We start from the raw sequence: 27649 nt of genomic DNA, 5'->3' as shown, positions 1-27649 counted from the left end.
CTGTAACAAGCTACACTAACCTTTGTTGAGGTGCTGAAAGCTTCGCTTATGCTCACACCAACTGTGCACATACGCCCAAAAAAAAACCCTGTCAACTTGAAAACAACTAAATGTTCATCTTGAAGAAAGGAAAAAGGAAATGTAAGTTATGATGACTCGTTTAAAAAGCTTAGCATGGCAACAGTGCAAGTATGATTTCAAACACCCCTCCCAACTAAACGCTATAGCATAGCACACACACACATGCTCACAAAGGAGTGTGTGACAAACTTGCCGGCGCCCCTCGCTGGGTGACGCTACAGTTGATTTGGGAATTACAATTAGATTTATGATGTGGCTGCATATGGCTAAGCTCTCTGTTTCTCTCTCTGAAATGCTGGGATTGGCTGCAGCGAGCACCGGCGCCGTGCCGTATACACCACAGCACAGTCAGAATGTGTGGCGTTACCTCACACACGCATGCACGCACAATGGAACAATAGGCCACATTTACCGTAATGGGCCACCAAAATATAAAGAGCGAGTGGAATAGCTCAACTTTGGAAACAGACAGCCTTGTGTTGGAAATTATTAGATCCCTGGAAAGTAAGGGTACTATTTAGAGCAATGGAAATAAAAATTCATGCAGCACTACCTGTAAAGTTGTGCGCATCGCTTTCATACACAGAACACAATATGTTGGTGGGGGGTTTTCTGCAAATGAACAATTTTACAAAGCATTCAAAATATTTTTTCCCCCCAAAATTAAATACATGAAAAAAATAAAAGCAAAAATCTCAAGTCTTTACTTTTTTTTATTTATATATATTTTTTGATTGTCTTTCTCACCAAGTTGTACTGACACTTTTTAGAGCCAAAGCTGGCTAATAAATACAATGAAATGTTAAAACGCACAATTGGATTTCAAATACAATACTCATCACAAAAAAAAAATGTGTGTGACCAGGAAATGCTATGTTCTTCCTCTGCGGGTCACAACTGACAAGAGCATGAGGTTACCTTTCCAAAGAGATCAGAGGCGATGAGACCCCTTCAGGTGATACTAGAGCTGCGGCAACAAGATCTGCTTAAATAAATGAAATGCTTCCAAAGAAATGGCAATTTACTGGTGCCTCGCATGTACCAGGCTTCAAAAATGTGACTTTTAACTGACTAATATATCATGTTTAAAAATCAAACAACAACTTCACATTAGTCAATACTAAAAAACAAAAACAAACAAAACAGATTCATATCCAGTGCTTAGGATGTGTATGAGACTAACAGAAATGTCTATGCACGAGGCTTTTTTTTATGTAACACAAGCAAAATCAGTGTTCAGTCCCAGCTTGTGAAGCATTTTCCAAGTAAAAACCGCCAGATATGGTCGTGAAGAGAAATTTGGGATCAAGATGACCGAAGCAGCTGAACAGAGCACCCAGAAACCACCCGAGGTCACACGTTTTAAGAATGGAAACATTAAAAATTTCAGAGAATGCTTTGAAAAGAGTAAAACTAAGATTCGTCTGCAGAGACATTTGAGTAAAACAGGGACTGCTGACTGCTGTGCTGCATCGAGACAATAGAGAAACATCTCGCTTCAGATGAGTGGAAAAACTTGTGTGCTCTGACTGGGGCGGTGGTTACTGAGAGGCAGACTGGTTAAGCACCTTTCCCCTTCGCTAATATTCTCTTAATAATTTGCTCATGTTCAAAATACAAATGCAGTGTAGAAAAAAAAAGGTACCCTTTTGAAACAGCGGACCTATTAAACCCATTTTTTTTGTAACTATATAAATAATTTTTTAAAACACAAGTTTGGCATATATTTCCAACATAATGCTAAGAAGACATTTAAAAATTAACAAGCTAATAAAAGAAGTAATATTTGTTACATTTTTGTACCAATGCTAAACACAATACAGTGAAGGGATTCATGATATTACAATTTCTTATCCTACAATAGGGTCATCCAGGGGTGCACCTTCATCTTCCTATTCCAACTGAATGAACAGATTCAAAGGTTCACTTTTAAGACTAGGGGGATTCCTAAAGTGAAATCAAGCTAAAGGCTACCTTTACCTTTAGCCTGTTTTAAAGGGACAGAAACATTTCTAATACTGCACTGCACTTAATGCATTTGGCCTCAAAGAACATTGGGCAGTGTGGTTTATGGAAGCACTAGTGCAGTGGAATAAAGGAATAGGCGCCTTCGATGCTGCTCTTCTAACTACGTCTCAGAGCCATAGGGTCTGCCAGAGAACGACATTCTGTGTGTGTGTGAGACTAAGCAAGTGTGATGAAAAAATAACCTCCCTGAGCACTGTTTGTGTTTGGGCCAGGAGGGGAGCCAGCAGTTGATGAGTAGGAACCCACTTCATCAAATAGAAAAAATTGATTGTATAAGACTTTTGCAGCATTGGAAATTAAGACTACAACATCCCAAGTGAATGTGAATGTTTGGCACATTTGAAGAAAATCTGTACAATTTATGGGTACTTACTTACTTATTTAATAATAATAATAATAATAATAATAATAATAATAATAATGTAAGGGAATTTGCTCCCTTTATTTCATTGACAGTCTGAAAAGTCCTACCACTCTTTTTGTATGAAAACAAACAAAACAAATAACACATTCACAAGCTGGCACATCATACCTGAGCTGGGATATTTAAAAAAAAGAAACAGTAATGTAAGGTAAGCAGTTTGTCAGAAAAAAAAGTGTGTAGCAAAGAAATCGTAAGAAACAAAAGTAAGACTATAAGGTTACAAGAGCTAGGATTTATATTAAAAACTTTCCAAATTTCAAGTTCCGACAGTCTAGAGTTTGTACAGGCAGTGACCTGTCAGAAAAAAGTCTATAGAACAAAAAAAGCAAAAAGGAAAAAAAAAAGACAAAAAGTAAATACATAACAATGAAAACTAAATCACTCCTTAAACATTTAAGACCAAATAGCTGTTGAAGACCGATTCCTAATTCTTCGAAATCCATGCATGCCCTTTTACAAACTACACAGCAATGTGTTCGTCGCTCGTTTGTTCTTTGTCCCATTCTCTCTCATCCTCTGTTGTCTAACTCTTTTTTTTTCTCGCTCCTGTTAAGATTGTCAAAGTAGAGGAAAGTGAAGTTCACTGTCAGCTGGACATCTGAAGATTGATCAGACTGTATTCTTGGGTCACGTTTTTCCTATTCCTTCGTTTTTCCATTTCTTCAAATGGGCGTCCATCAAAGATACTATCCCAGAACTTTCTAAACATGTCTGAGCTGATTTGAAATCCTGTTGGGGCATGCTCAGTGCATGACGCAACATGTCCTGAAAAGTTAAACTGAAGGTTTCAGTAATAAAATGTCTTTTTAAGAAATGTCTCTGACTATAATGGGAGTTGTTCTCTTTTTTCTTTTTTTACATTTGACACCCTGAGCTTACTCAGTTGGCACTGACAGCCTCATGTGTCTCGTGGTCGCTGCTATAGTCTGACTTGGGCTCATCCTCAAAGTCCTCATACATGTCCATGTCATTGTCTCCATTATTGGGGTCGCTGGGCAGATCCAAGGCTCCGATCACACTGCCATTGCTGCCTCCTCCACTGCCAGGCTCAGACTTTACACCGTACGTGCTCTGAATGACGGGGATGGCAGGATCAGGACTGGCCGAGTTGCTGGAGCAGTCTGAGGTCAGATGTGGGGATGGTGTAGCTGCTGTTGCCATACTTATGGCACCCGGGTAAACTCCTACACTTCCAGGACTGTTGCCCAGAGAAATGGGTGGCTGAGGCCTGAGTATGAAGGAAAGAAGATTTATATTATTTACACAACATAAAATGATTGAAAAGCTTTGTAACTTTTACAGTGTGATTTAAGTCTAGCAGCAATGCTGGAAGCAGTCGAAAGGTGCACAAGGAGATGACCTTGACGGGGAGATTAGTTCAATGATATTTTTTTATTTATTCATTTAAGTCTCAACAAGCATGATCCAAAAATTACAGCGTTGAAGAATGTTAGAAATGATTGTCACTTTAAAGTTAAAGAAAAGACACTACGTCCCAGAGCCGCTGAACATCACAAGAAGGACTACTTGTAAATGATAAAACTTCTAGCTGACTGATAGAGATCCATTTGTATTCTTCTGGGAGGTCAAATATGGCAATGAATCCTTAAACCAATAAAAACTGACCTAACTCAGTGTTCAGAACAAAAACTTAGGAAAGAACCAGCTTTTAAAAACACACAATTTGTTAGACTGGCATAAAATAGTATTTTTGTACCAATAAGGTGATTCCCAAAGTAACAATATACTCCACAGTATGCTGTGTGCTCTTTAAAAATAAAATGGACAAGTGGTGAACAAAAAACAGGCAGCAGATGGGCAGTATCTGCAAGTCTGAAAGATTTAAGAAATAGGGGGGAAAAAATCAGCCAAAGACCTGACACAGAACTTGGGAGATATATCTGTTAAGCATTTTAGACAAAGGCTCATCTGTATGCATGCATGTTTGCTCATACGAATATATTTCTGAACCTATTTCTCCATTTTCCCTGCAAAGTATAAAGAAACGGGATGGCTCAAGACCTTTGCACAGTTGTGTTTTGGTACAAGCTAGACAGATCAGACACTGATTCGTTAGCCTTTGAACAACATCTGTGAACAAAACATGAATTCTTAAGCCATTTAAGTTCAACCACAACGCTTTTCATCTGGCTGAGCATGTCCTAACATAGAGCTCTACCTGCCATATCACAGCAGCATTAGCACTGTAGATGGAATGGGGGTAAATGCACATCATTCAAACAGGCCCCTCAGGCTCCTCAAATGAACCGCATAAAGTGGGAAAATTACTGTCACCTTTTTCACCTAACAGTTTTCTCTCCTCTGTCTCCTGAAACAATTACTGCCGTGTGCTCTGACAGACTCATTTTCACATTAAGCATTTTAAAATAACACTGGTTTAGCAATCTGGAATGTGCCAGAAACTAGTTGTGTACTGGCTCCTGTAGATGTTTGATTCAGCAACAACTGAAAACCCAGGCCTGGAGAATCTAAGCTTTCCTGCTTAGCGTACTTGACCACACACAGTAAATGTGGCATTCATCCTGTGACGTGTGCCTTGCGCTCATTCCCTCTCGAGCATGTGCTTACATTTCATATTCCACTGTGTCTGTCTGTGTCCAATTTCACTGCCCGCAAGCGCCCAGCATTGTCCTAATTTAATAAATGACAAGCTATTAAAAATCGCTCCTATTCAAAGCTGTGGCCTCTGGTAAATCCATCTCACTCATAGGCCACTGTGATGGCTTTAAACACATCCATGACTGGTTCCCATTAAGACAATGCCACTGTTTTTCCCCTTGCTGCACTGACTGCAGTTAAAAAAAAATATATCAAGCTCTTCAGCAAATGTTTAAGAGCTTTAGCAGATAGAACCACAAGAGGTTCCCAACCTTTCATAAAGGGCCCATAAACCTTGATGATCACTCCACTAACGTTAAACAAATGGACGCGGCTAAGAATTCTTTTCTATTCAAACTGAGACATATTAAGGAGGAAAAAAAGACCTCTCGTGAAATGCAAAGTTGGTTTTAATATATTTCTATACAATCAAATAAACTCAAAGAAGATAGATAAAATTACACAATGATAAATTATCTTTTTTTTCCTTTTTACTTGGACATATTTGGGGAGAGATGTCTGCTGGATTGAGAGACAACTTTATCGAAGGCCACAGGTCCATTGTAAATGACTCAAATCCATCTAGAGTGAGACACAAAGACTGTCTGTTATCCAAGGCTTAATATCGTCAATGGCTTGTGGTTCTTTATGCAAATGGACCTCTTTAAAGTTTTAATCTCTCAGTCTTAAACAGTCATAATATACACTCAAATGAAGATGTAACAGTGTAAAATAACCCTGCAACCATGCCAGCATTCTTGTCCAAATAATGGGCCAGTATTAGGTCACGAGGTCAAGCTAAATAGTGACATGACATGGCTTAACCTATTTGGGATTATAGGACTGAAGAAGTGCCACTGACAAAGTCCACAATCAGTCTATGAGAAACACCACCAATTTAAATTATGTGGTTTAACTTCAGTTTACAGGGCAATTTTCTTCAAATAAGCATCAAATCACACTGTTATAAAGCAAAGTTATGTCAAATTATACTATCACTGTTATAAAATCTAAGTTCAACATAATTTGGTATAATGCTGTCTAATATATTTTGGATCAAATGACACTAATTGCATTTCCTAGTCAAGCCATAATTCACACATCGTTTAATTAGAGTACGAGTGCACTTGTGTGCTGTTTTATTAAATTTCTCTCAAAATATGGTTTGTTACATCTTACTAGTGTTCCATAAAATAAAGTGTGACCCACACAGCTCTCCTCTGAGCAGCACTGAATGCTGCATGACCCTGAGGGTGCCAACAATGCCAGAACCTTTTCACCACCTCGATTCATACCAGTCACTCAGAAAGAAGAAAATCTCTTCAGTGAGAGAAGGTTTACTTTTGACATGTTTAAGTATTTCTGGGATTTAAATCACAATTACACAGTACTGAAGGTCCTTCCATGAAAAAAAAAAACTAATTTGAAATTCAGTTCTAAAACCACGTAACTCGCCGACACGCTGCAGCTTTCCTTCAAACTCGTGCGATCACTCACTTTTTTAGCTTTGTACTCACCCCACAAAGAACTGCCTCATTTCCTGACGCCGTGAACGCATCATCTGCTTGTACTCCCCGATGCGTAGCTTCTTGCCATCAATGATGCAGGTTCTCTTGGGCCGTGGCTTGTACTTGTAGTTGGGATATTTCTCCAAGTGGATCTTGCTTAAGCGGGCCTGCTCCTCGTAATATGGCTGCTTTTCCTGGTTTGTCATGGCTTTCCAGCGAGAGCCTAGAGCGAAAAAAAAATGTAAAAAGTAATTGACACTTTAACTTAGGTTATATTTAAATATTTTAGTGTTACTAGTTCAGAGGGTGACTGAATTTAAATATCTGTACATTACCAAAGTTTAGTGAGTGACTAACATGGTTTCAGTGAGTTTTTTTCAAAATAGTTTCAGTGTGTGGTGAATCAAAGTTTTTCATAAAATTCCTGCAAAGCAAACATATTGTCACAGCTGCATTATTCAGTCACACAAAAGAAGCACCGCCTTGACAATTCTGGTTTCTTCCCGAGGTTGGATGCCTTCCTGTGAGCAGGCTCCATTGAGTGTTTAGCCTAGAAGGCTGTTTAAAACCAGGAGTGGATTACACTCTGCTTCGCTCAGGAAGAATGATACATTGTGTATGGCTTGTTTTCCTCGGTAAGAGGACCTTCTGAGCAAGTGAACAGGGCCATTACTGCGGGAACGCAGCACATCTGTGAAGCACTTTGACAGCTGATTATACACACTCTTCCTTGCTCTTCTGTTTATCAAGGTTTATCACAAACTCTTCTTGTACTTTTGTGACACAGGAAACACAGAAACGTTTTTCTTTCTTTTTTTTAAACTTGCCACCCACCTACTCCCTTAAGTCCAGCTGTGTTATTATTTTAGAGATGGATGTATTGTATACATACAGTCATATACACACTCATAATTCCACTTTTCCTTCTCGTCTCGTCACTGAACCCTAATAAAAATCCAGCAGGAGCGCGCGATTAGGCAATATACTTAATCAAATGATTTTCCCCTGTAATATGTTTCCACTGTAATAACAAAAACAAAGAAAAAAAAGGACTTTTGAAAGCACAAAGATTAATCGTCTAAATTCAGGATGCATGTTAAGAGCACAAAACATCCATTTATAGGACCCCTTTCAGAGACCTGAGTCAATAACACAGATCCACCTTAGAAAAAGCAATTCATTCACAATTCTCAGAAGTAGCATTTACGGCATTCAGCAAGCCTCAAGCTCACTTGAACTCTGCATTGTATGGTAGAAGTCTTAAGAACATTTCAGGAACAACCGTTATGCTCAGCATCATGTGAATGGATATCTGTGTTGAGGAGGTATTTTAACTGAATGCATCCATCACACTAGTCAGGCTGACACAGTGGAGCTCTGTGTGTGGAGTGTTCCAGGCTGAAAAACACACTAGTCATTCTTATAGTACCCACTTGACGGTAAGAAACCCTGTGAACTGCAGTATATAGCGGTAGGGTAACCTAATGAGCAGACAAGCTGACCTTAAACAAATCTGCCGTGTCACTTTACAGTCACTTAGAAAAAGAAAATAAAAAATTAAAGCAAACACTGGCGTATTCTTTTGTACAAAATTTAAAGGAAAGCAAAAGTACTTTGCCCTTACAACACCAGAACAACATATCGCCACAATATTGAGGTTTAGCTTTCTCGCTCATCAAACATAAACCCGCAAAATCTCACCAAGGATCTTGCTGATGTTGGAGTTGTGCATGTCGGGGAAGGTCTGCAGGATCTTCCTCCTCTCATCTTTGGCCCACACCATGAAGGCGTTCATGGGCCTCTTAATGTGGGGCTCGCTGTTGTTCCTGCCTCGTGCCTCTCTGAACACCCGTGCCTCTGCGATGTTACTCCCTAAAAAAAAAAAGAGATTACTATTGCTGTATGTTCACCATTAACGAGTTAGCTGTTCATACTTTCACACTTCAAATGCAGTGTATAACAAGGTGCCTGCTTCTTTGACTGAGGCACTTTTCTGTCTTCTTGGAAAGCGTAGCAAAGGTTTGGTGGAGTATTGCGGGCATAGTGTCCTTCATATCATTCCTACACACAAACACACGTGAACTTTGCACATTATGCTTAGTTTGCTTCCTCGTGATATTATCTCAGTGCTTAAGCTCCTGTGTTTACTCCTCTGACTCTAAACTAAACCACGATGAGCACTCCTTGGTGCCTGTAAACAGAATTGCTTTATGAGAAACAGGTGGGCTTGAAAAAAATCGGAAAGACAACATTACAAGGAAGTACTTTAAAAGAGCGCGTTTAATGACTACATTTAATTTATAGTATGTAAAAATTAGCTCTTGTGACCGATTCATAATTATCTCTGTGACCATTCGCTACAGAAAACTTACTGCCCATTTTTGGTTTGCATACTAGGACTGGGTCACAAAAACTAGTGAAAAACATGAAGACAATTCATCCTCTTTTCCTACACTTACAGTAATATTGACATTTGACATTTTCAAGTGAGCAGAATGTTCACCGTAGTGTCCTAATGTCCAAAATAAATATTTGTATTTTCTGAATACCTGCATTTGTGAGCTTTCTGGTAGATGACTTATTGAGTATTAGTCTTAGTAGGAAGGCCCACAGAGGTAGGGCCTCTTCTAAATTTAACCATGTGAGTTACTGTCACTGGTATCAGTTTTATCTGAACAGGATGTGACTCGCACTCTATCTCTGAAAAAAACAAAACCAAAAAACATGCCATTTTGCATGCCAGTAGTCAGAAATATAGGTAAAAGAGTAGCAAAGGGGTAAGAGACAGAGGGACGTACCATCTAAATCTTCTGGTCTTGTCAGGTCAATGACTCGATGAACCATCTTCCCAGCATCCTCTCCGAGCTTCCCCAGGTGCTGGCTCAGTGTCTCATAGTGCAGCCGCTCCTACAGTAGAAAAAAAATGCAGAACTGCTGAAGTCTGAGGAATACTGTTCCTCAGACTTCAGCATTTGCTCGGTGGACTGATGGTGATTTTTCGTTTTTATGGGCCGATGATTTGTTGTTGTTGTTGTTTCTTTGTAACGGTATAAACAATGAAAGGTGGTGGATTGGCCAGATGCTGGTCGGTGTGTAAAAATAACTCAGTTGTTTGGTGGTGGCTATGGCGGAGCTTCCACAGATTCAGTAACATTAGCAAGTGGTGGAGGCCAGCAGGTGGATGAGAGAAAGGGGAGGCAGGAGGAGAGACCCGAGGCGGCCGCCAGTCCGAGTGTCAGGTGAACTGAACTTCAGGTAAGAAGTTAAGACCTGCGGTCTGTCTGGGTCAGATATGAACCAAGTTTAGTTGAAGTTTATTTTCGTTGTGCTGACTTTTTACAGTCAGTGACAATAGCTCGTACTGCGTACTAGCTAGCATGACGGAGTTTATATACTGCTGGGTGGGTGCTTTGATGTTACTGATAGTGAACTTTATTTTATTGATAGTAGAGTTGCCAACCATCCCCTAAAAGACGGAATAGTCTCGTATTCAGAGAAAATATTACATGTTTCGTGTTGATCTGAAAAGGAACAGTTTGTCCTGTAAATTCAGCTAGGATGGAAAAAAAGACACAAAGCTGGAGTTATTCTGTCGTTACGCTGCACAGCTGCCTCTTCTCCTCTCATTCTCTCCCCCTCTCTCTCCTGTTGCTACTTCAATCATGAAACTGATCAATAATCAGCTGATCGGCTTTTTTCTCTTGTTTGTTTATCGCCCACTTCGCACCAGAAAGAGGAAACCAGCAGATAAAATATTTAAATATTTTATTATTTTATTATATTATATATTATTAATTTAATATTACTTTCTAGTATCAGCTGATGTTTGCTGGAGCCACAGCTGTAAAAGCTGCTGGTCATGATATCGGTTTGGATATGTGGTGAGAGGGAAACATGAAGATGAAACCAGGAGATGTCCTTACTGAATCATCAGAGCTGAACTGGTGATGGAGAAACAGGTTTACCTTTTAGGTGACATGAATGAGTTGAAGGGAAGTTATGAACTGTTTTTGAGAGACAAATAACACCAGGATCCTTTTTTTTATGTAGCTGACAGCTGGTAACTGTGCAGGGGCGGGTCTAGAAAAGTTTTGCCAGGGGGCCAGGTAGGGCATTAACAGGGAGAGGGGGGCACAAAGAAATACTGTCTTATTCTCATTTAAAATGTCTCGCTTTTATTAAATAATTATCTGAAGCTTACAACCAAAGTTTTTATCTGATGTACAACGTATAGAAATCATACATATACCAACAAGACTGTACATCACTGTCACAACAGCATTTGTTTTCATTTAAAGGCTTTATGGCTTTAATACCTGGTGGGCTGGTCTCTAGTCAAAATGCCCAGGCTGATTTTTTTTGTCCCAGTCCAGCCCTGGGCACAACACACAGTGAATTAATCTGAGAAGGTGCATTAAAAAATAAATGGCCGCGCCAGCGGTGCACATTGCAAATTAGCTCACATAGACACATTAGTTGTGCCACTTCTTAATGACGGTATCTTAGCTAACAATCCCAAGTACCAGATTCAACTTGTAATTGGCTAAAAATCACTTCACCTATCGGTGAGAGGTGAGAGGGACGTTGTTAGCTTTCCACATTCCAACACTTCAGACGCTTCAGGAACTTTCCGCTCAGCACAGCATCAGCACCACAGAAATACACGGAACATCCGTAGACTCGAGACAGAATTCCCAATGCGTTTTTGGGACTTTCAGGTGTATGGACCAATGTTTTCTTTTCTGATCAAACCAGAAAGCTTTAATGAACAGCTAAATTTGTCTCGCATAACTGCCTGAGTTAATGCCAGTTAATGCAACATCGAACCAGCTGGAATCCATAGCTGTGCGTGTTGATGGAGCTTGCATTTTCACCTGCTGGACATCACTACCTGACAAGTTTAACTGTCTTCAGAACATTGCAGAGGCCTTATTCACAGTATTTGGCTCCACATATCTGTGAGCAGATTTTCTCTCACATGAGTGTCCTCAGGTAGGCGTTTGAATGCTGGACACTCGGAGACCTGTGTCTCTGAGTGGGAGACCAGAGATCACATTAACATGTGTATCCCTGTATTAACAAACATGCCATATTGGCCCAGTTTATTTTTCTTATCATTGTTGTGAGGAGACCATAAATAGCATTTGCATTTTCTGTTGTACAGTTCATTGGCTGTTATGGAGTTCTTGTTATGGATAAAAAGTATCTTTTTTTGTTTCAAAATAGCTGATAACTATTTGCTGCGAACAAATATAATTCTATAAAGTGGTTCTATATAGTGTGTAACTGTTAATATAGAGCGTTATTAAATTTATTGCTAATGCAATCATATGGCACACTGACTTCTGACTAAATTTTAGATGGCACTCGTCATCAGAAAGGTTGCCGACCCCTGATTTAACCACTAGATCAAGTTACCTGCCCTCTTTTGAATTGGGCAGCCATCGATGGCTTTGATGGTAATGACAGTAAAATTAATTGGTGGGTTCAGCTAGCATAAAGGAAACGTCCAGCACTTTTAGCTTTACTTTTTTTAATGGAACCTGAACGAAATAAGTGATGATGAGGTTTAATTCATGTAATAAACTAATAGGCAAGGCAGAACACCTCGAAGGCTGCACTTATCCTCAGTGACTTGCCCACCTTCCGTTATCATACGCTCCTCATCTGTCACCACCTCTAAGACAAAAAACTCCTACAAGCAGCTTGCCTTGGAGTCTTACAGCTAAAATTACCCCACCACGCTCTCAAACTGCAGTGGAAAACATGGTACGCTCCGCACAGCTACCATACATCCACACTCCTCCTCTTCTCCTCCTTCCCTCCCTCCCTTCCTCCCTCTGAGTTCTCCTCCTTTTTCTGGTGACAGAGGCATTTTGTTTGACGCAAGGAATGGTTGCCGGGTGAAGTCATGCCGCGGTAGCCGCTGGCAGCAGTGGTGGAACTTAGGGGCCGCGTGTATGTGTGCGTGTGCATGTGTGTGTGTTTATAGACAAGAGTCAGTGCGGGCCAATGTCAGCACTACAGCAGGGCTGTAATCAGGCCTACCACAGAACATGTGCCTGGGCAGTGCCATGCTCACCGCAGGAAGCAACCGCCTAACAAAGGACTAAAGAAAAGAAAGAAGGAGGGAAGGACGGAGATAGAGAGAGAGTCAGAGAAAAATAGAAAGGAGGAGATGGAAAACGAGTGTAGAGACAAGAATAAGATCTCAAGTCCCCTGAGAGCCATCCTGTGAGCCCAAAAGTCCTCGAAATGAGTCACAGTTTGACTTTCTGTTATTTGAAGGCCAATGTCCTGCAGTACATAATTCCTCTGCAATCGAAGTGAAGATGTTTGAAATGTTCCCGGTGATTAGATGAGACCAAATGGAAAAGTAATGCAGAATAGAGTCGGGGATTTGGAAAATGCAGTGGGACAGCATCAATAGAGGCAGAATGATCCAAACTACAGATTAACAGCAGATCTGGGTCACAATTTGCAAATATTCCCTGTGGTTGGTCTACTTTTGGTCTTCTTAAAAGTTCTTGTGGCAAATGCAATAAGGAGCTGTCTTTCCTTTGTTTAGTCAAGATTGAAATAGGTTTGGCCTGTGTGCCTGCTAGTTTCAAACTGGACTGCTGCCTTTTGGAGCAATATTACAGACTTTCTTTCCCCCTCTCTTTAATTGGACTCCATTTGTACTTTGTAGAATTAAACTGGGAAAAAAATAGCAGAAAATAGGCAACAATCACTTTTAAACATTAAAGCTGTGCAAACAACTACCTTAAAAACAAATCACATTAGTGCTGCCACAGTACTTTTAACGCACGTTTGCTTTTGCTGGTCTCTCAAAGTGTTGCTGCTGGATGTATGCTTCTAAATTTAAGAGACACCCGACTCTTTTTGTTCTGCTTGGTCTGTTCTCTTCTTGGCACCCGACTCCTCGCGTCCCTTCACTGTTGCTAAGGTAACACTCCAAACATTTTATTTTTTAATCCATACCGTATTGAGCTCATTACCACAGTTACAACTCGCCTGCTGCCAGGATGGCCTGCCTCCAGCTGACCCGCAACCGTTTACTGTCTCCTCCCGGACCAATCAAGTTTGGCAAACTCCTCAGTAACCCTCCCCACCGCCCACCAACCCCCCTCCTGGGGTTTCCTCTCTACTCCAATTTTCTTCATCTTTCTTCCTCTCTTTCCTTCTCCATGCTGATAGAGCTGTCAGTCAGCCCCCTGTTCTGTTTTTTTCAACCATGCCTCCTATTCATAGCCCTTAACACCCCTCCGCCAGCCCTCTACAACTTGAGCCTTCAACCCCCAAAAGAAGTAGACACTCAGCTTTATAGTATTTATTATAATGTATATCACTCAGACTATAATTGCACCAAGATTATGTCGACGTTTAATCAAAACTTGGAACTATCTAAGCTTCTGGTTTCACAGGCTCACTTCCTTCAAAGACCAAACTAACCAACAGCGGAGCCAATATAAACTTCTATACAACCATTTCTCTCCTCTCTTTTTCTTTCTTCCAGACTTATTCAATGACAGAAAGCATGCTGACCAACTTTAACTTTGTGTAGACAAAGGGTATTCTTCTATAATGGGATACTGTTAAATTATAGTCTCCAAAATTTAGATTTCTGGTCCATTTCAAAACTGTATAGATGCTATGTGAAAGTGTCCAAACCTACGAGGAATGTGTGCAACAAGTTAAAGGGTTCTGAACCATTTGTAGAAAAATATGCATAAAGACTGTATGATTGATATAAAGTATTTTCAAATTAGCATGCTAGAAATGATATAACTTCTTTAGAAACTCAGTTTGACTGATGTTGTTTTTGTTCACTGAAATGTGTGTATATTTATTTTTGAGTACTGGATATTCTAGATTGTCCAGTCTCCTAGCCCACCTTTGCATAACTGCTCAAAGATCATCTTACAGCATATGACTCTGTTGGAGTACAGCACAGACTGATGCCCCTTAGCCCATCAGCCAAGTAGTTAAATTATACTAGCACCAGAGACACTAGAAGAGTTCACGTGTCCACATTATTTACATCATTATCTCTCCACAGCATCATCCAAACAGAGTAAAAAGGCTATTTGTGCTTCTTCTAATGTGACCTGTACATTTACCATTTCCTTCACCTCCATTGGAAACTTAGAAAAGTATCTGCTCAGAATTCAGTGTGTTTTTTGTACTGTGTATCTTGTGAACGTTACTCTGGGGTTTTTTTTTAAGCCAACTGAGCAATACTGTAACTAATGTAACTGTGTAGAGCTTCTACATGTTTTCCTACATATTACAAAGAGACAGATACATGATTTGGGGGTTCATCATGTAATATGTAGGCTAAATAATTTGCTAATCTATTACTGTTTTTCTTAACGGCATGTGTTGTGCCTACTCTGATGAAAAGAAAAAATATATATACATATATATATATATATAAGTCTTAAGCGTCTCACACACACACACAAACACACGCACACACACACATGGTTATACACAGTGGCTATTTCAGTGAGCTTTGGCAGCCGCAGGCCAGCTGGAAGCAACGTAAGCGTAAGGTGATACTCAACAATGCCACTAACTGGCCAGGCCTCTCGTCTGTACACCAGCTATAATGACATTAACATGGCCAAGGCCAGTGCAGAGCCAGGACACGCACGCACACACACGCACACACACGCACACACACGCACACAAAAAGGAGTCTAGGATCACTTTCAGCTCATAGCGAAATGTCTGTGTCACTTATGTTTGAAATGAATACTGTGGGACAAAAATACACAAACAAAAAGTGAAATACAGACACAACACACACACTTAGACGTCACCGCGACTCCCTTTTGAGTGGAATCAGTGCGGGCAATAAATAGCTCAACATTCAACATTACACTGAGATACCATTCACAGCATATGCCTCATTCCCTCCAAGGAAGCTGAATATGCTGTGTTAGTACAGTGTCATAAAACAAAAAAGATTTGGGAAGCGCTTCAAAGTTTCGAAGGGGAGGATTTGAGTAACAAATTTATCCATTGAACTGAAAACTACCAACAAATCCAAGGTAAAGAAAAAGAGTTGGTCTCGCTGCCTCCTGAGGTGGAACGATTGAGTCACACTTTCAGTATCCAGCAAGTTCCATCCATGAATTGTTTAAGACAGAGCGAAGCTTTTGAGCACTTCAGGAGAAAAAAAAAGCACACACACAGACGAAAAAAATGTTACGTCCCAATGAAAAAAATGATGCATTCAAAGCAAAGAGAAAGAGTCTTTGAGCTCCTGTTGTTAGGTAACGAATAACAAACTGACAACAAACAGCGAGGCTTGCTGTCGTCCTCGAACCGGAAACAATTACTTTGAGAGTTTCCAAGTGAGCTTTTTATTAGGAGGCATGCAGCTATAAACCAAATTACTGCATTGCTTTGGTTTTGTTCTTCTAAAGTTGGAAAATATAGAGCTTTAGAAACACGGAGGGTTCTCCTTGCAGCGCACTCACCTCAATCTGTTGAGCGTTTCAACGTGAAATTTGTGCAAAAACAAAAAAGTTAAAAGCATAAACTTATTTCAGAACACTGGTGGTTTATTTCGCTGGACCTGCAGCAGGCAACTCATATTAAATCTTAATAAACAATTTATCAGTATAGGCTGTTGTCTAATTTATATTTATGAGTTTCTCAGTGTTTACTAGTATAATGACTTATAAAAACAACAACTTGGGACTGAGGATAAGTAAAGCGGAGATATATTTTGCCAGATTTTGAATGTTTTCTTCCTGAAGATGCAAGGCAAACAAGTCCAAAAAGAAAAAAAAGAATCAAAACAACCTATCCTTGGAGTGCACCAATCATGACCTACTTGGGGTTGGTGGGTTCAAAGTCTCCCCCCCTAAAATATTAATGAGTTCTGCTCCTCCTCGTTCTCCTTGTAAGCAACATGGGATCAATTGCACAGCAGAATTGGTCTAATCATGTTCCGTATTTTACTTAATGTTTGATCCTCAGAATTTATGATTGGTTGATCAGACCGATTGAAGATGTTTTGGAATATGAATTTCCCCCTGGATCTTGGTACAAAGGCCCTGTCTCCTTTCGCCCAAGGGAAAGAGATGAGCTGGGCAAGAGGTGAGTGTGGACAGGGGAATTCCCTGAGAAAGGGCCTTTAATTGGGATAAAACCCTGAGGCCGGGATCGCCCCTCCAGGGCAAGTGGAGAGCTGAACTCCATTAAACACACATATACACGCACGCATGAACGCACACACTTAGACATACACACTAATCACCTCTTCTCTTAAAAAAAACACCCACTCAGTCAAGGCAGGCACACTAACACGCCAAAACCATCACTTGTCATTGGCCCAGCTGCTCCCTCTTCAAAGCTGTTGGCTTCTGGGTGGCCGTGGAGATGAGAGGAGAGAAAAGAAGTTCTCAAGAGCTGCAGCCCGAGCCAAATGACACTAAATATCATCCATGAATATTCTTCAGACTCATGTACGAGCTGAGAAGAAACCTTGAACTCTGAGCCAATGAAATAGTAGAGAAAATGTGACACAGGAGCAAAGAGTTTGTAGACCCACAGAGGTGTGAGTCTGTGTTTTCAAGTTTGTGTTAAGGAGCAGAAGAGAATACTTAATGGATCCTAATAACTAGCAGGGAGCAATAAAAAAAAATATTGTCCAGTTCCCTCTCTCCTTACCACCTTGTCCTTCAGGCTGTTGCTGGCAGTTTATGAAGACAGGTTCACATCTTTTAGTGAATGAAAAAATACAACAAATTTAAAAGTTTGTCTGTTCGTGTTGCACCATGAGTGATGTTATGTGCATTGTTAGTAATCTCCATTGGTGACAAGGTATCAGTATGTTGTTCACGTGTTCTGCATAGTTAGTAAACAGTATTTGACCCCAGAGTCACTGTTCTAGGAAAATAACTCCTAGATTCTTCCAATATGATTTAACAAGACTACTAAGCTTTAATTGTATTTGAACATAAATTAACTCACAAATTGCCCTTTTTCTAATCATTTTTGAATTCTAGTTTATGATGTTGTAGAGTTTGGCGTAAAATCTTTGCCAAATCAAACATGCAGATGATTACAAATGAGATTTCCATACTGGATCGGTCAAGGCCTGGTTAACAACAAGCGCCTGAAGTGCTGGTCGCCAACACGGTGCCAGAGGAAACTGCTACTGCTGGCCCAAGACAAAGAAAGAGGAAAGGGGGAAGGCAGTGAGAGACAAGGAAAAGCAGGAGGTGTAAGGATAGCTGGCAGTGGATTTAACCAATGGAATGGAAGTGGCTCTGGTGAACATGTATATCGAGAAGAGGGCCGAGCATTACAAGAGTGGAGGAATGTGCACACAGGTGGGACAACATGCTATGCAGAAGAGATGCAAGAGATAGCAGAATGCAATGTGTTGGCAGGGTAGAATGTAGCTAGACACCGTTGGATGGTAGTTTGCAGGATTACTTTGGAAATCAAGAAGTGGAAGGAATTTTTAACCAGACTGCTCAACACAATCTTTTAAATATACTTATTTGGCCCTTTTGGACAGATACAGTGAAGACTGACAGGAAAGAGGAGGGAAAGACATGCAGCAAAGGGCTGCAGGTCAGATTCGAACCCGGGCCGGCCACTCTCAGGCATACAGCATATGGTCGCCTGCTCATCCAACTGAGTTAAAACAGCACCCAGCTTAACACAATCTTGAAGAGTCAGAAGATGCCTTGGAAATAGAGAAGAAGTGTACTTGACAGATGAGGTAAGGGGTGGAAGGGTGGAATATGATGTTTGCAGATGATAGTGAGAATAGGGAGCAGGTGGAAGAGCCTTAGAAGAGGAGAGGACCGAAAGTCATTAGAAGCGAAACAGAATATATTAATGAATGAAATGGAGAAACATAAAGTGATAAGGTGATTATGCAAGGAGTGCAGATACCTGATACCTGAGGTCAACCACCCAGGCAGGGTGGAGTGGGCGGAGACAACTGTCAGGGGTGATTTGTGAAAGAAGGATAGCAGCAAGAGTGACAAGTAAGATTTAAAAGATGGTAGTGAGGCCTGCTATGATGTACGATTTGGAGACAGTGGCACTGACAAAAAGCCACGAGGCCGAGCAGGAGGCTTAAGATCCTAAGATTTTCACTGAGACTGAACAGGATGGAAAGGATTTAGAAATGAGTAAATCAGAGGGACAACTCAGGTTGGAAGAAAGTTAGAGAGGCAAGGCTGAGATTGTTTCAACATGTGTAGACGAGGGATCGTGGGTATATTGGACAAAGGATGTTGACTATGGAGCGGTCATACAGGAGGAAAGAGGAAGACCACAGAGAAGATTCATGAATTCATGAAGGAGGTAATGAGAGTTGGTGTGACAGAAGAGGATGCTGCTTGTGGTTTCTGTGCGGTCCTTGTTTCCAGTTTGTTTGTACTCTGGATTCCTATTTTGTTTATTTCATTTATTGCATTAGCCAAAGACCGCTTTGTTTTTGTTTGTTTTTTTTTAAATTTATATTTGTGTTGAATTAACAGTGCTGATTTTATAACCTCAAAATCTGAAAAGGTATGACTGGAATTGTAGCCAAAAGTATTGAGTATTGAAAAAGAAATGAAAAGTTTATTTAGTTATTTAGCAAATCTTTATGTAATTTATTTGACAGCATTTTAGGACCAGAGCCAAAATTCCTTCTTTAGAAGAAAAGTAATTGCTATGAAACTGCATTCACTTCATGTCACTCTTTCAGACCTTATCAGTAAAACGTGTGTGTGCATCCTCTTATGCATCCAGATGTGACCTGCATGTCCTTCTAACCTTGTTGCCGTTGTTGAGGTTCATGCTGCTGAGGGCAGACAGCTTTGCTTCCAGACTCTGGTGTCCTGGCTGCTGCTGCTGTTGGTGGAGCTGCTCCCTCTGGATCTGCTCCCTCATGCTCCTGGCCTCTTGGATGGCCTTCATCACTGCATCCTGGTCCCCAAACAGTGCTGTGGAGTTGAGACTGGACAAGATGTCTGCAAGTGGAGAACAGACGAGAGACAGTCGTATGTCACTTTGACTGGCAATACAGCATTGGGGACATGTTCGGGTAGCATAAAAATGAATTGCACACATTTAATACTATTCTGGCTCTGATGTGAATAACCACTGAAAAGGAAAGGTTATTTTGACACTTTGTGTAGGGAAAGGGATTTGCAATCAAGCATACATAAATAAACAGAAAACTTTTATGAATATACCATACGTACAAATGTACTGGCCTACCTACAAATTGCCAACAAGAGCTGCTCAGTCATGGAAATCCATGCCGTGAAGTTCCCAGCTCACAGATTTTGTGCTGACGTTAATGTCAGAGGAGGTTTGGAGCTCTGCAGTTATTGAACAGGGACCCAAAAACCCAGATCTGTAATTTTACGTGGTCTGCCACTTTGTGGCTGAGTTACTGTGGTTCCTAAACACTAGCACTTTGCAATCATACACTTATAGTTGATCATCGAGTATCTAGGACTGAAAAAAAAAATCATAAACTGGATGGTTGCAATGGTGGCATCTTACACACATTACCACATGTGGCTAGGAGCTTGACTTTATACACCTGTGGAAATAGGACTGAAAAGACCTGAATTCAAAGATTAAGAGGTGTGACCCAAGACTTTTGTCCATATAGTGCGCTCATATTTGATCCGTGCTATTACCCAGTGCTACAAATTTCTATTTGAACAAACCAGACTCCAAACTTTTTAGAACTCAGTTTAGTGCTTTTACTTTACTTCGTAAGATTCTACTGATACTAGAATAGAAAGTGTAAGTCCTTATAGTCAAACGTTCAGAAAGGCTGAACACAAATTCCCATTAAATAACATTTCAACTGTATAAACATGAGATTTCCAATCTTATATCAGCTCCAAATGTTGTTCAAGTTTTGTTCCAGGCCATTTGTGTCAAAACATGACTGAGCCTCCTCCCCCTTGTTTAAGCACCACGCTTCACACTTTTGAAGCCGATGCACATTTGAAGAATAAGGGGAAATAAATAAATAAAAGGATGCAAAGTTTCCGTCGCCCTCCTCATTTAATTAGCAGACAAGTAGGAAGCACTGTATGCTTGGGTGGCCGTTAAAATGGGCAAAAAATAACTTTGCAGGAACACAAGCGTCGCGTCCTCAAAGCCACTCCAGACGAGCTGGTGAAATTGTTTTCTGGGGGGATATAATGAGAGGCTTTAGATTGGCCTTAATAACAGATAGCAGAGGTAGGGGCATAAAAGGTCTAGCGCAGGCAGACAATGATGTGAGGAAGCTCTTAAAAACCAAATAACGTGTGCTGGGTTTCACTGCTTCCGCTGCCAGGGTTTTCATTGGGGCTAAATACAGGGCTTTGGACTCCTGTAAAATACAAACACACACACAAAACACACACACATACACAGGTCTACTCATGGGGTTTAGGTGTCTGCAGCCTATCAGGCACATGCGACGCTTCTTGGTTTGTCTGTGGGTGGCTGTGGGAGTGGGAGGTGTTTGGGTGGGTGATGTTTTTGTTTTTCCGGCTAAGTTGAAGGCAAGGTTTTTTTTTTGCTCGACGTGTTTGCTTTGGGCGGATGTACACTGCAGATGTGAGCGATGCATTCATGCACAAATGCATATTAGTGTTGGTTTGTGTGTGAAAGAGAATCCATGAGCAAAAGTACATCAGTGTTTTTTCTTTGCAGCATTTACTCTGTGTCATTGTAATTGTAGATGAGTGTAAGAATAGTGTTAATGAATGTTAATGAAATGTAGCAGTGCTAGTAGACTGGGTGGCCCACCCCAGCTAGCCCGTGGTGTTGTTACCTACCCAGGGAGGTGTTCCGGCCCATGCTGGGAATTGGGCTGGGGATGCGGCCTTTGCCCATGCCTGTGGGGCTGGTCTTGTTTCCAGAGAACAGACTCTGTGTTGGGGATGTCGGGGAGCGAAGAGGTTCAGCTGTCTTGGGTCTAGCTGAGAGGTTCAGTGGCTGTGTGGATCCTTCCTCCTGTTAATGAAACAGGTGCAGCATCCATTTATACAAAGTCCTTTCAACAGGAGCTAAATTACTAAATTAGGGTTAATAAAAAGGCTGTAAAGTAAAAGTTAGAAGCTGATATAAAGCTGAGCAAACCTGCTGATGTTCTGCAGTGTTACTTGAAGAGCCTTTGGTGATCCTTAAGTTTTTGGCCTTTAATAAATGAATTCGACCGATCAGCTCTTTAAGCCTCCTTACTGCATATAAACAATGGTACATTTGTTTGTGTGATTTCTTATTTCTGATCAGATCTTCATGACCACACTAATCCACATAAAGAATTCTTGGAAAAGGAAAAATAGTAGCATAAAGTAAACTTCAGCACGCCAGCACAGTCTGACTGCGGCTGTTGTGTTGGCAGAAAACATTTAATGAACGTGGCTCTGATTTGGAGTTGAGCCGCAGCTGAGGAAGTTTTGAGAAGGGAAGGAGCACAGAACGAGCTTTTGCGTGGGGAAAGGGGGTAAGTTGGGATGCGGGTGGCGTGCTGAGGGTGGGATGAGTATGCGTGGGGTTTACTGTGGAGGATGAGGAGTTTGGAGGGCACGGCACTACTGTTTGAGTGCGGTGAGCTCCGACGCCGGTCTATTGTGACGCCGGTTGCAGCTGTGCCCCACACACACACATGGCTTCCATTACTGCCTCGTCACCGAGTAAAGATCTGGCGCACGCTGCCAAACAGCAGCCAGCGCCAGTGTCAGCTTGTGAGTGCGCATGTGTTTGTGTGTGCATCAGCCTGTGACATTTAAATAAGCTGTTTCTAATTGACAGTGAAGAACACAGGGGCCAATGCACAGCTCATTGTTTCAACAAATTCCATATTTCCAGCTTTCACTTTTACTTGCAGTGACCATCAACATTATTATTACAACATTCGGAACCCACTTTTTACTTCTTCTATTATGTTGTCTCCGAATTTATCACCATATTTCCCTGCACATACCCATAACATGAAAAGTCTAATTCACTATTGTAGCAAAAGTCAGCAAAGCCATTTACACACATTTAAATATAACATCATCAAGAGAACACACAAGAAGCTCTCGGTACATCTAGACTGGCTCTATTCTCTTGGCAGGGCGCACTCATTTAACAACATTTGAACAAAGTACCTACCTTAATCTGAGAGACAGGGCTGGATGCTCGCTTCTCGCTCTTGAGGGTGGAGGGAGAAAGAGGACTGGAGGAGTTGGGAGCTTGTGGGAGGGGAGCCATCTTGGCTCCTGGTGAGATCTGCATGCTTGCCAGCTGGGCGGCATACAGCTGCTGCAAAAAAAGGGAAGAAACCAGCAAAACCGACAGGCTATTAACATCGCGCGCCAGCAGCTAGTCAGTGGCTTTCCTCTTTCATTCTCTCTCCTCTTTTCTTTTTCATGCACACACACACGCGCACACACACCCTTGATCCTGTCAATTTTATTTATTTATTTATTTTGGTTTATCCTTTCCCTGGTACTGGCTGCATCCTTTGAGCCAAAGACACACTGTAGTTAGATGGAAACAGGCACACACACACACACACACACATCTACATCTGAAGTTGACAAGAGCATCCCACACAAATGTAAGATTTGTTTGAGGTATTATTTATCAAGGAGGGATTCCAGCAAATTATTTTTTTATGCTAGATTATCTACAGAACTTTTCTAACAGTTATTTTTTCAACAGATGCTTGGAGCAGCTTGCACATAGATCAGCATCTTTCAGCTTTTGAATAGGAAACAAATGGTACCTATTCTGAAGTTAGGTTTAATAGCCTTGCTTCAGTTTTACTTGTAATAAAAGGTTGGTATTGTCCTGATGTTTTATTGTTTAGTCTTGGCTTTCTTAGCAGAGGAATAATTTTAAATGGTATAAGTCAAATAATGTAAAATTAGATTAGGAATATTATATTAGGAACTGCTTCGTGAGTCTCTAACTAATCTTGTCTCCTCTGGTTTGTTCTTGCATTAATGCTTCAGGCAATTTCTTTACTTATTTAATCCAAAGCAAGACGACAGTGGATAATCAGATTTAAGCAGGTGTTCATAGTTTACACCTTGGACCAGTGTTTCAATTGAAAAAATCCTTGAAAATAGCAGAGAAATAAAAAAGAAAACCCTCAAAGTAAAAGCCTTTAGTGTTGGATGAAAACATTAAATGACAAAGGGGGAAAAAGGAGAACTGACTTTTCATCCAAGGTACTTAGCAAAAATCAAAGAGTCAAATACTCGGCCCACAGTCCAGGGTCTTCTAAATCAAAGCTAACTGGCCAGACAAACCACTGCCTGAAACCACTGTCAGCCCCTGTCTAAATGCATTGGAGTATGAGTGCTGGAGTATCAAAGAGCCTGTCCTCAGGAAAACCACCCAGACGTGGCTGGCCTTCAGTAGATTCCCTCTTTTCTTTCTGACTTTTTTTCTCTTTTTTGCTTTCCTCTCATTTTTCATTACTCTCACCTCATCTGTACTCCTCCCTCCATCTACAGTTCTGTCTTTATTTTGTCCCGCTTTCTTTTGATCTCCCTTTGACTCTCTCCACTTGTCTTCTGACTCTTAGTTTAGGTCCAGAAATCATTTCTCATATCTTTCAACCCCATCTCCAGCTCTGTTTTTTTTCCCCTTTCTTTCTCTGTTTTTACCTTCTGCCCCCTCAGCCTAAATGACCCCCAGTGTTGTGAGATCTGATTTCCCTTCAGTCAAAACTGCAAAGCCTCCCGGGACCAGAGATCCAAAGTAAAGAAAGCACAATGGAGAAAGAGAGAGTAGGACAGAGTTTTGCACCGCAGACACACGAGACCACCGTCGCTTCACCGCCAAAGCGCCAGGCTCAGCAGTTGGGGCCAGAGAAATTGGCTGGCCCTCTCTCCACTTCTCTCAGAGCGATATTAAACACAAACAGAAGGGGCCTCGCCGCTGAAACAAAGCCCTGATGTCACGCCGCTTATTTTCCTTGGAAGGTACCGGGAGTGCTCGGTCCAACCCCTGGCGATATGAGATCCCTGTAAGAATGTGCCTTGAATGACTGGTGGTGAGGCCTCTCGCGTCAATCAAGCCGACCACAGAGTTACTTCTGGTGATGCCTGATATTCTTAGAGCTCTAAGGGGAGCAGGGGCTGGGGCAGACACATGAGTCCTTGAGGTAAAACACACAGTTAGGATCTCACACCCATGTCTGCACAAACACACACACACGCAGTGCTTTTTTTTTTTCCGCAAACACACCCACAGCTTTTGTGCTGCGAGCAGCGATTCTGTCAACGGTTACAAATATGAGGAGGGAACTGTTGAACAAACAACAGACTGACAATAAGAGCTTTTACCTAATTTTTTTTCTCTGCTTCTTCAAGACACTCAGAGATTGATTGTGTACTGGGGAAACCAATCTGCAGCGTAAACAACACCAACCAGAGTTCCTGCCATTCAGCCAACTCCCGAGGGAAGACAATGCTGCAATTTCCTAAATTGCAAATTGACAAAGAGGGCCTCGAAGTGTGTCTCAGCTGTCCAGACTATTTGACTCTTTGGATATCAGTGCCCATTTGACTAAAATCCAAATAATTAGTCTGTCGTTTTTGACACACGTGATTATTAGCATTTTTGCTTTCTCTTTTTTTGGAGGGGGGGGGGGGGGGGGGGGCTACATCACTGTAATTCTTTAGAAAACAAAGAGAAGGTGATGATGTTGTGGGTGTCTGCACCTCTGTTTGGACTATCATAGTCCACCAGCAGCCTCCATGCTCAGACTGCTCTGTCCCATTAGGGCTGAGTGGAGACTCCCTTCAGCTGGCCCCTTTTAGTGTCCAGCTGCTATTGATCTCAGGAGTGCAAAAAACAAATGAGGTTTTGTCTTTTTTTCAGCAGGTTTGTTTGGGGGGGGAGCATGAACTGCATTGACTGTCACTGAGTCGGCCCGGACAGAGGGCAGACTCTAAATATTGCACTTTTGTGTTAAAAAGATGGTAAAACAGATGGAAAGAGAGTCGGGCTGCATAAAGACCTCTGGTTCTCACTTTTATCCGTCTGTATCAAACATGTTTCTCTGTGTCTGACAGAGAAGGTCATTCACGCTTTATGTACAGTGTGTTGGCAGTCGGGCAGAAATCATTACCAGGGGCCACATTAAGTTTCCTCACCTTTGTGTCCGTGCCTAACACTCACTAAGCATGGAGACACAAAGTGAGAGATGTCTTATGATTTCAGCAAGAATGTCTGCTAAGCAACTGTATTTCCCTCGCATTAGCGGCACACAAAGAGGGCCTTTCTTCAGCAGAAATCTACTGTTGTGAAGGGTCTATTGCAATGCTCTGGAAACAATTGGATGGATCAAGTTCCCACGCCAATAGTGGAACATTTGTGCTATCAGAATTGGTGGGTCAGTTCATGATGGGTCAAGGCTTGCTTAACAGCCTTTCCCAAATAGCTTAGTAATGCAGATTTAGATGATTTATAAAGGTGTATAGATATAGATATACAATATAAAACCTTTCAGACTTTCTGATGGTGACTTTTCCTGTGTGAAATTATTCTTTCTGACCTTCAGTGCCAGCCAGCTGTTTGAATGAGGGCTACAGGGTTCAACTTTGAAACATCTGGAGCAGTCTGACTACAACATCTGTCTATCCTGAACTGAGCATCGATTTGGCATTACAAATGTTTGATGCCAGCTGGTGTGTTTTGACTACAGTATGTAGCAGAGGAGGTTGATAACACAGAACAAATACAATATAATTGTCTGTTTATAGTGCTAACACAATAATGCACAGTTTCCCTTTTTCACAGTTAAAGCTGCATCCAGACTAGAACTGATTTGCCTGTCGTGCAGTACTTTAAACCTGACAGCTGGTATCTGGCTACCCAGGTAACCCTCTAATGTATTTACTACAAGGTAACATGTTAATTAGTGGTATCCTGCGTTTTCAGTGGTGGTCGCTTCAGTCGCTTGCCTGCATGTTGAGAAAGGTTTATCTATGGTCCCGCTCACTTCACTGTGCCAGTAGTTATCTGTAGCCATTGTAGAGAAGTGCCATTCGGTTTGTATAGTCTCTGGTTGCTACGTCACTCCTGCAAATTTACTGACACTATCTAAAATGAATACAATGGGTAAGGCCTCAGTTTGTGGCCTGTCAAGACATCACATCAATTTTACAGTAAATGTAAAATTGATGTGATGTGAAAGAGTAAAAGTAACTACTGTAACCAAAGATAGATTCATATTTTTATATCCATACAGATTTTTAATGTATGCATCATCATTATCATCATAGGTGATGGTAGCAGTAACAGCTGCTCAAATGCAAATACGGATCGATCACAACAGGACAGATGAGCAACAAAATGTGTCAGCTGTCACTGCTGGATGATCATATGTTCACTGCATATTGAAATATTGAAAGCAATATGTTGCAATGTTGGGAAGAGCATCAGAAAGCTGCAGTTTATATACTGAACGCTAATACTGTAAATACACCCAGGTCTTGTAAAAATGCTAATTGATATCATAACACTACGCAGGTCTTTTTGTATATTCTGCAGCCCACGTTACAGTCCCGTGTCACAAAAGGTGCACCTTAAACATTTTATTGATGCAAATGGACTAACTAACAAGACAAGTACCATTATTAAATCTTATCATCAGGATTTCTTTTGACATTATTGTCAAAATAATATTCAAATATGCTGGAAACCAGTACTCCATCTCCTAAAAAAATCCCTCAAATAATCGTTTTTTCCCAGCCTAAATACTTCCTCGGTCTCGCTGCTTTTTTTCTTTTTTTTCTTGGCAGTCTCTGACTTGTTTTCAACCGATGCCTTGATGAGAAACTTCCTCTTTCATTCAGGTTGCTCTCTCTGCCTCTTATTCTCTGTGTCTCAGGCAGTGTCTAAACGTGAATGAGTTTGCGTCTCTGACATCACTCATCCTCTTACCTCTCACTCACCGTACAGCTCTTTTGATAATTTCAAAGCCAGGAGTGGAGCCAGG

The 27649-nt window shown here is 41.2% G+C and overlaps 1 protein-coding gene across 4 annotated transcripts in view; it reads right to left on the bottom strand.

The window, feature by feature from the left end:
- Positions 1–776: 776 nt before the first annotated feature.
- LOC102778462 (transcription factor SOX-6-like) overlaps positions 777–27649 on the bottom strand; it is a 102196-nt gene continuing 75323 nt past the window's right edge. For 3 of the 4 annotated variants that reach the window (XM_087843320.1, XM_087843321.1, XM_087843322.1), the window contains 7 exons: positions 22804–22953; positions 21480–21657; positions 19462–19658; positions 9459–9567; positions 8362–8532; positions 6670–6883; positions 777–3761 (listed from right to left, as the gene is read on the bottom strand). In XM_087843320.1, the coding sequence (XP_087699446.1) occupies positions 3413–3761; positions 6670–6883; positions 8362–8532; positions 9459–9567; positions 19462–19658; positions 21480–21657; positions 22804–22953 (1368 nt within the window). In that variant the 3' untranslated portion in view covers positions 777–3412. The remainder of the gene's footprint in view (positions 3762–6669; positions 6884–8361; positions 8533–9458; positions 9568–19461; positions 19659–21479; positions 21658–22803; positions 22954–27649) is intronic. The other variant, XM_087843323.1, reaches the window with a different exon arrangement.

Source organism: Neolamprologus brichardi, chromosome 7 (assembly GCF_056152115.1).
Source record: "Neolamprologus brichardi isolate AB-2024 chromosome 7, ASM5615211v1, whole genome shotgun sequence".
Taxonomy (NCBI): Eukaryota; Metazoa; Chordata; class Actinopteri; order Cichliformes; family Cichlidae; genus Neolamprologus; species Neolamprologus brichardi.
The sequence above is the reverse complement of the archived record's forward strand: the minus strand, read 5'-3'. Positions and strand labels throughout refer to the sequence as shown.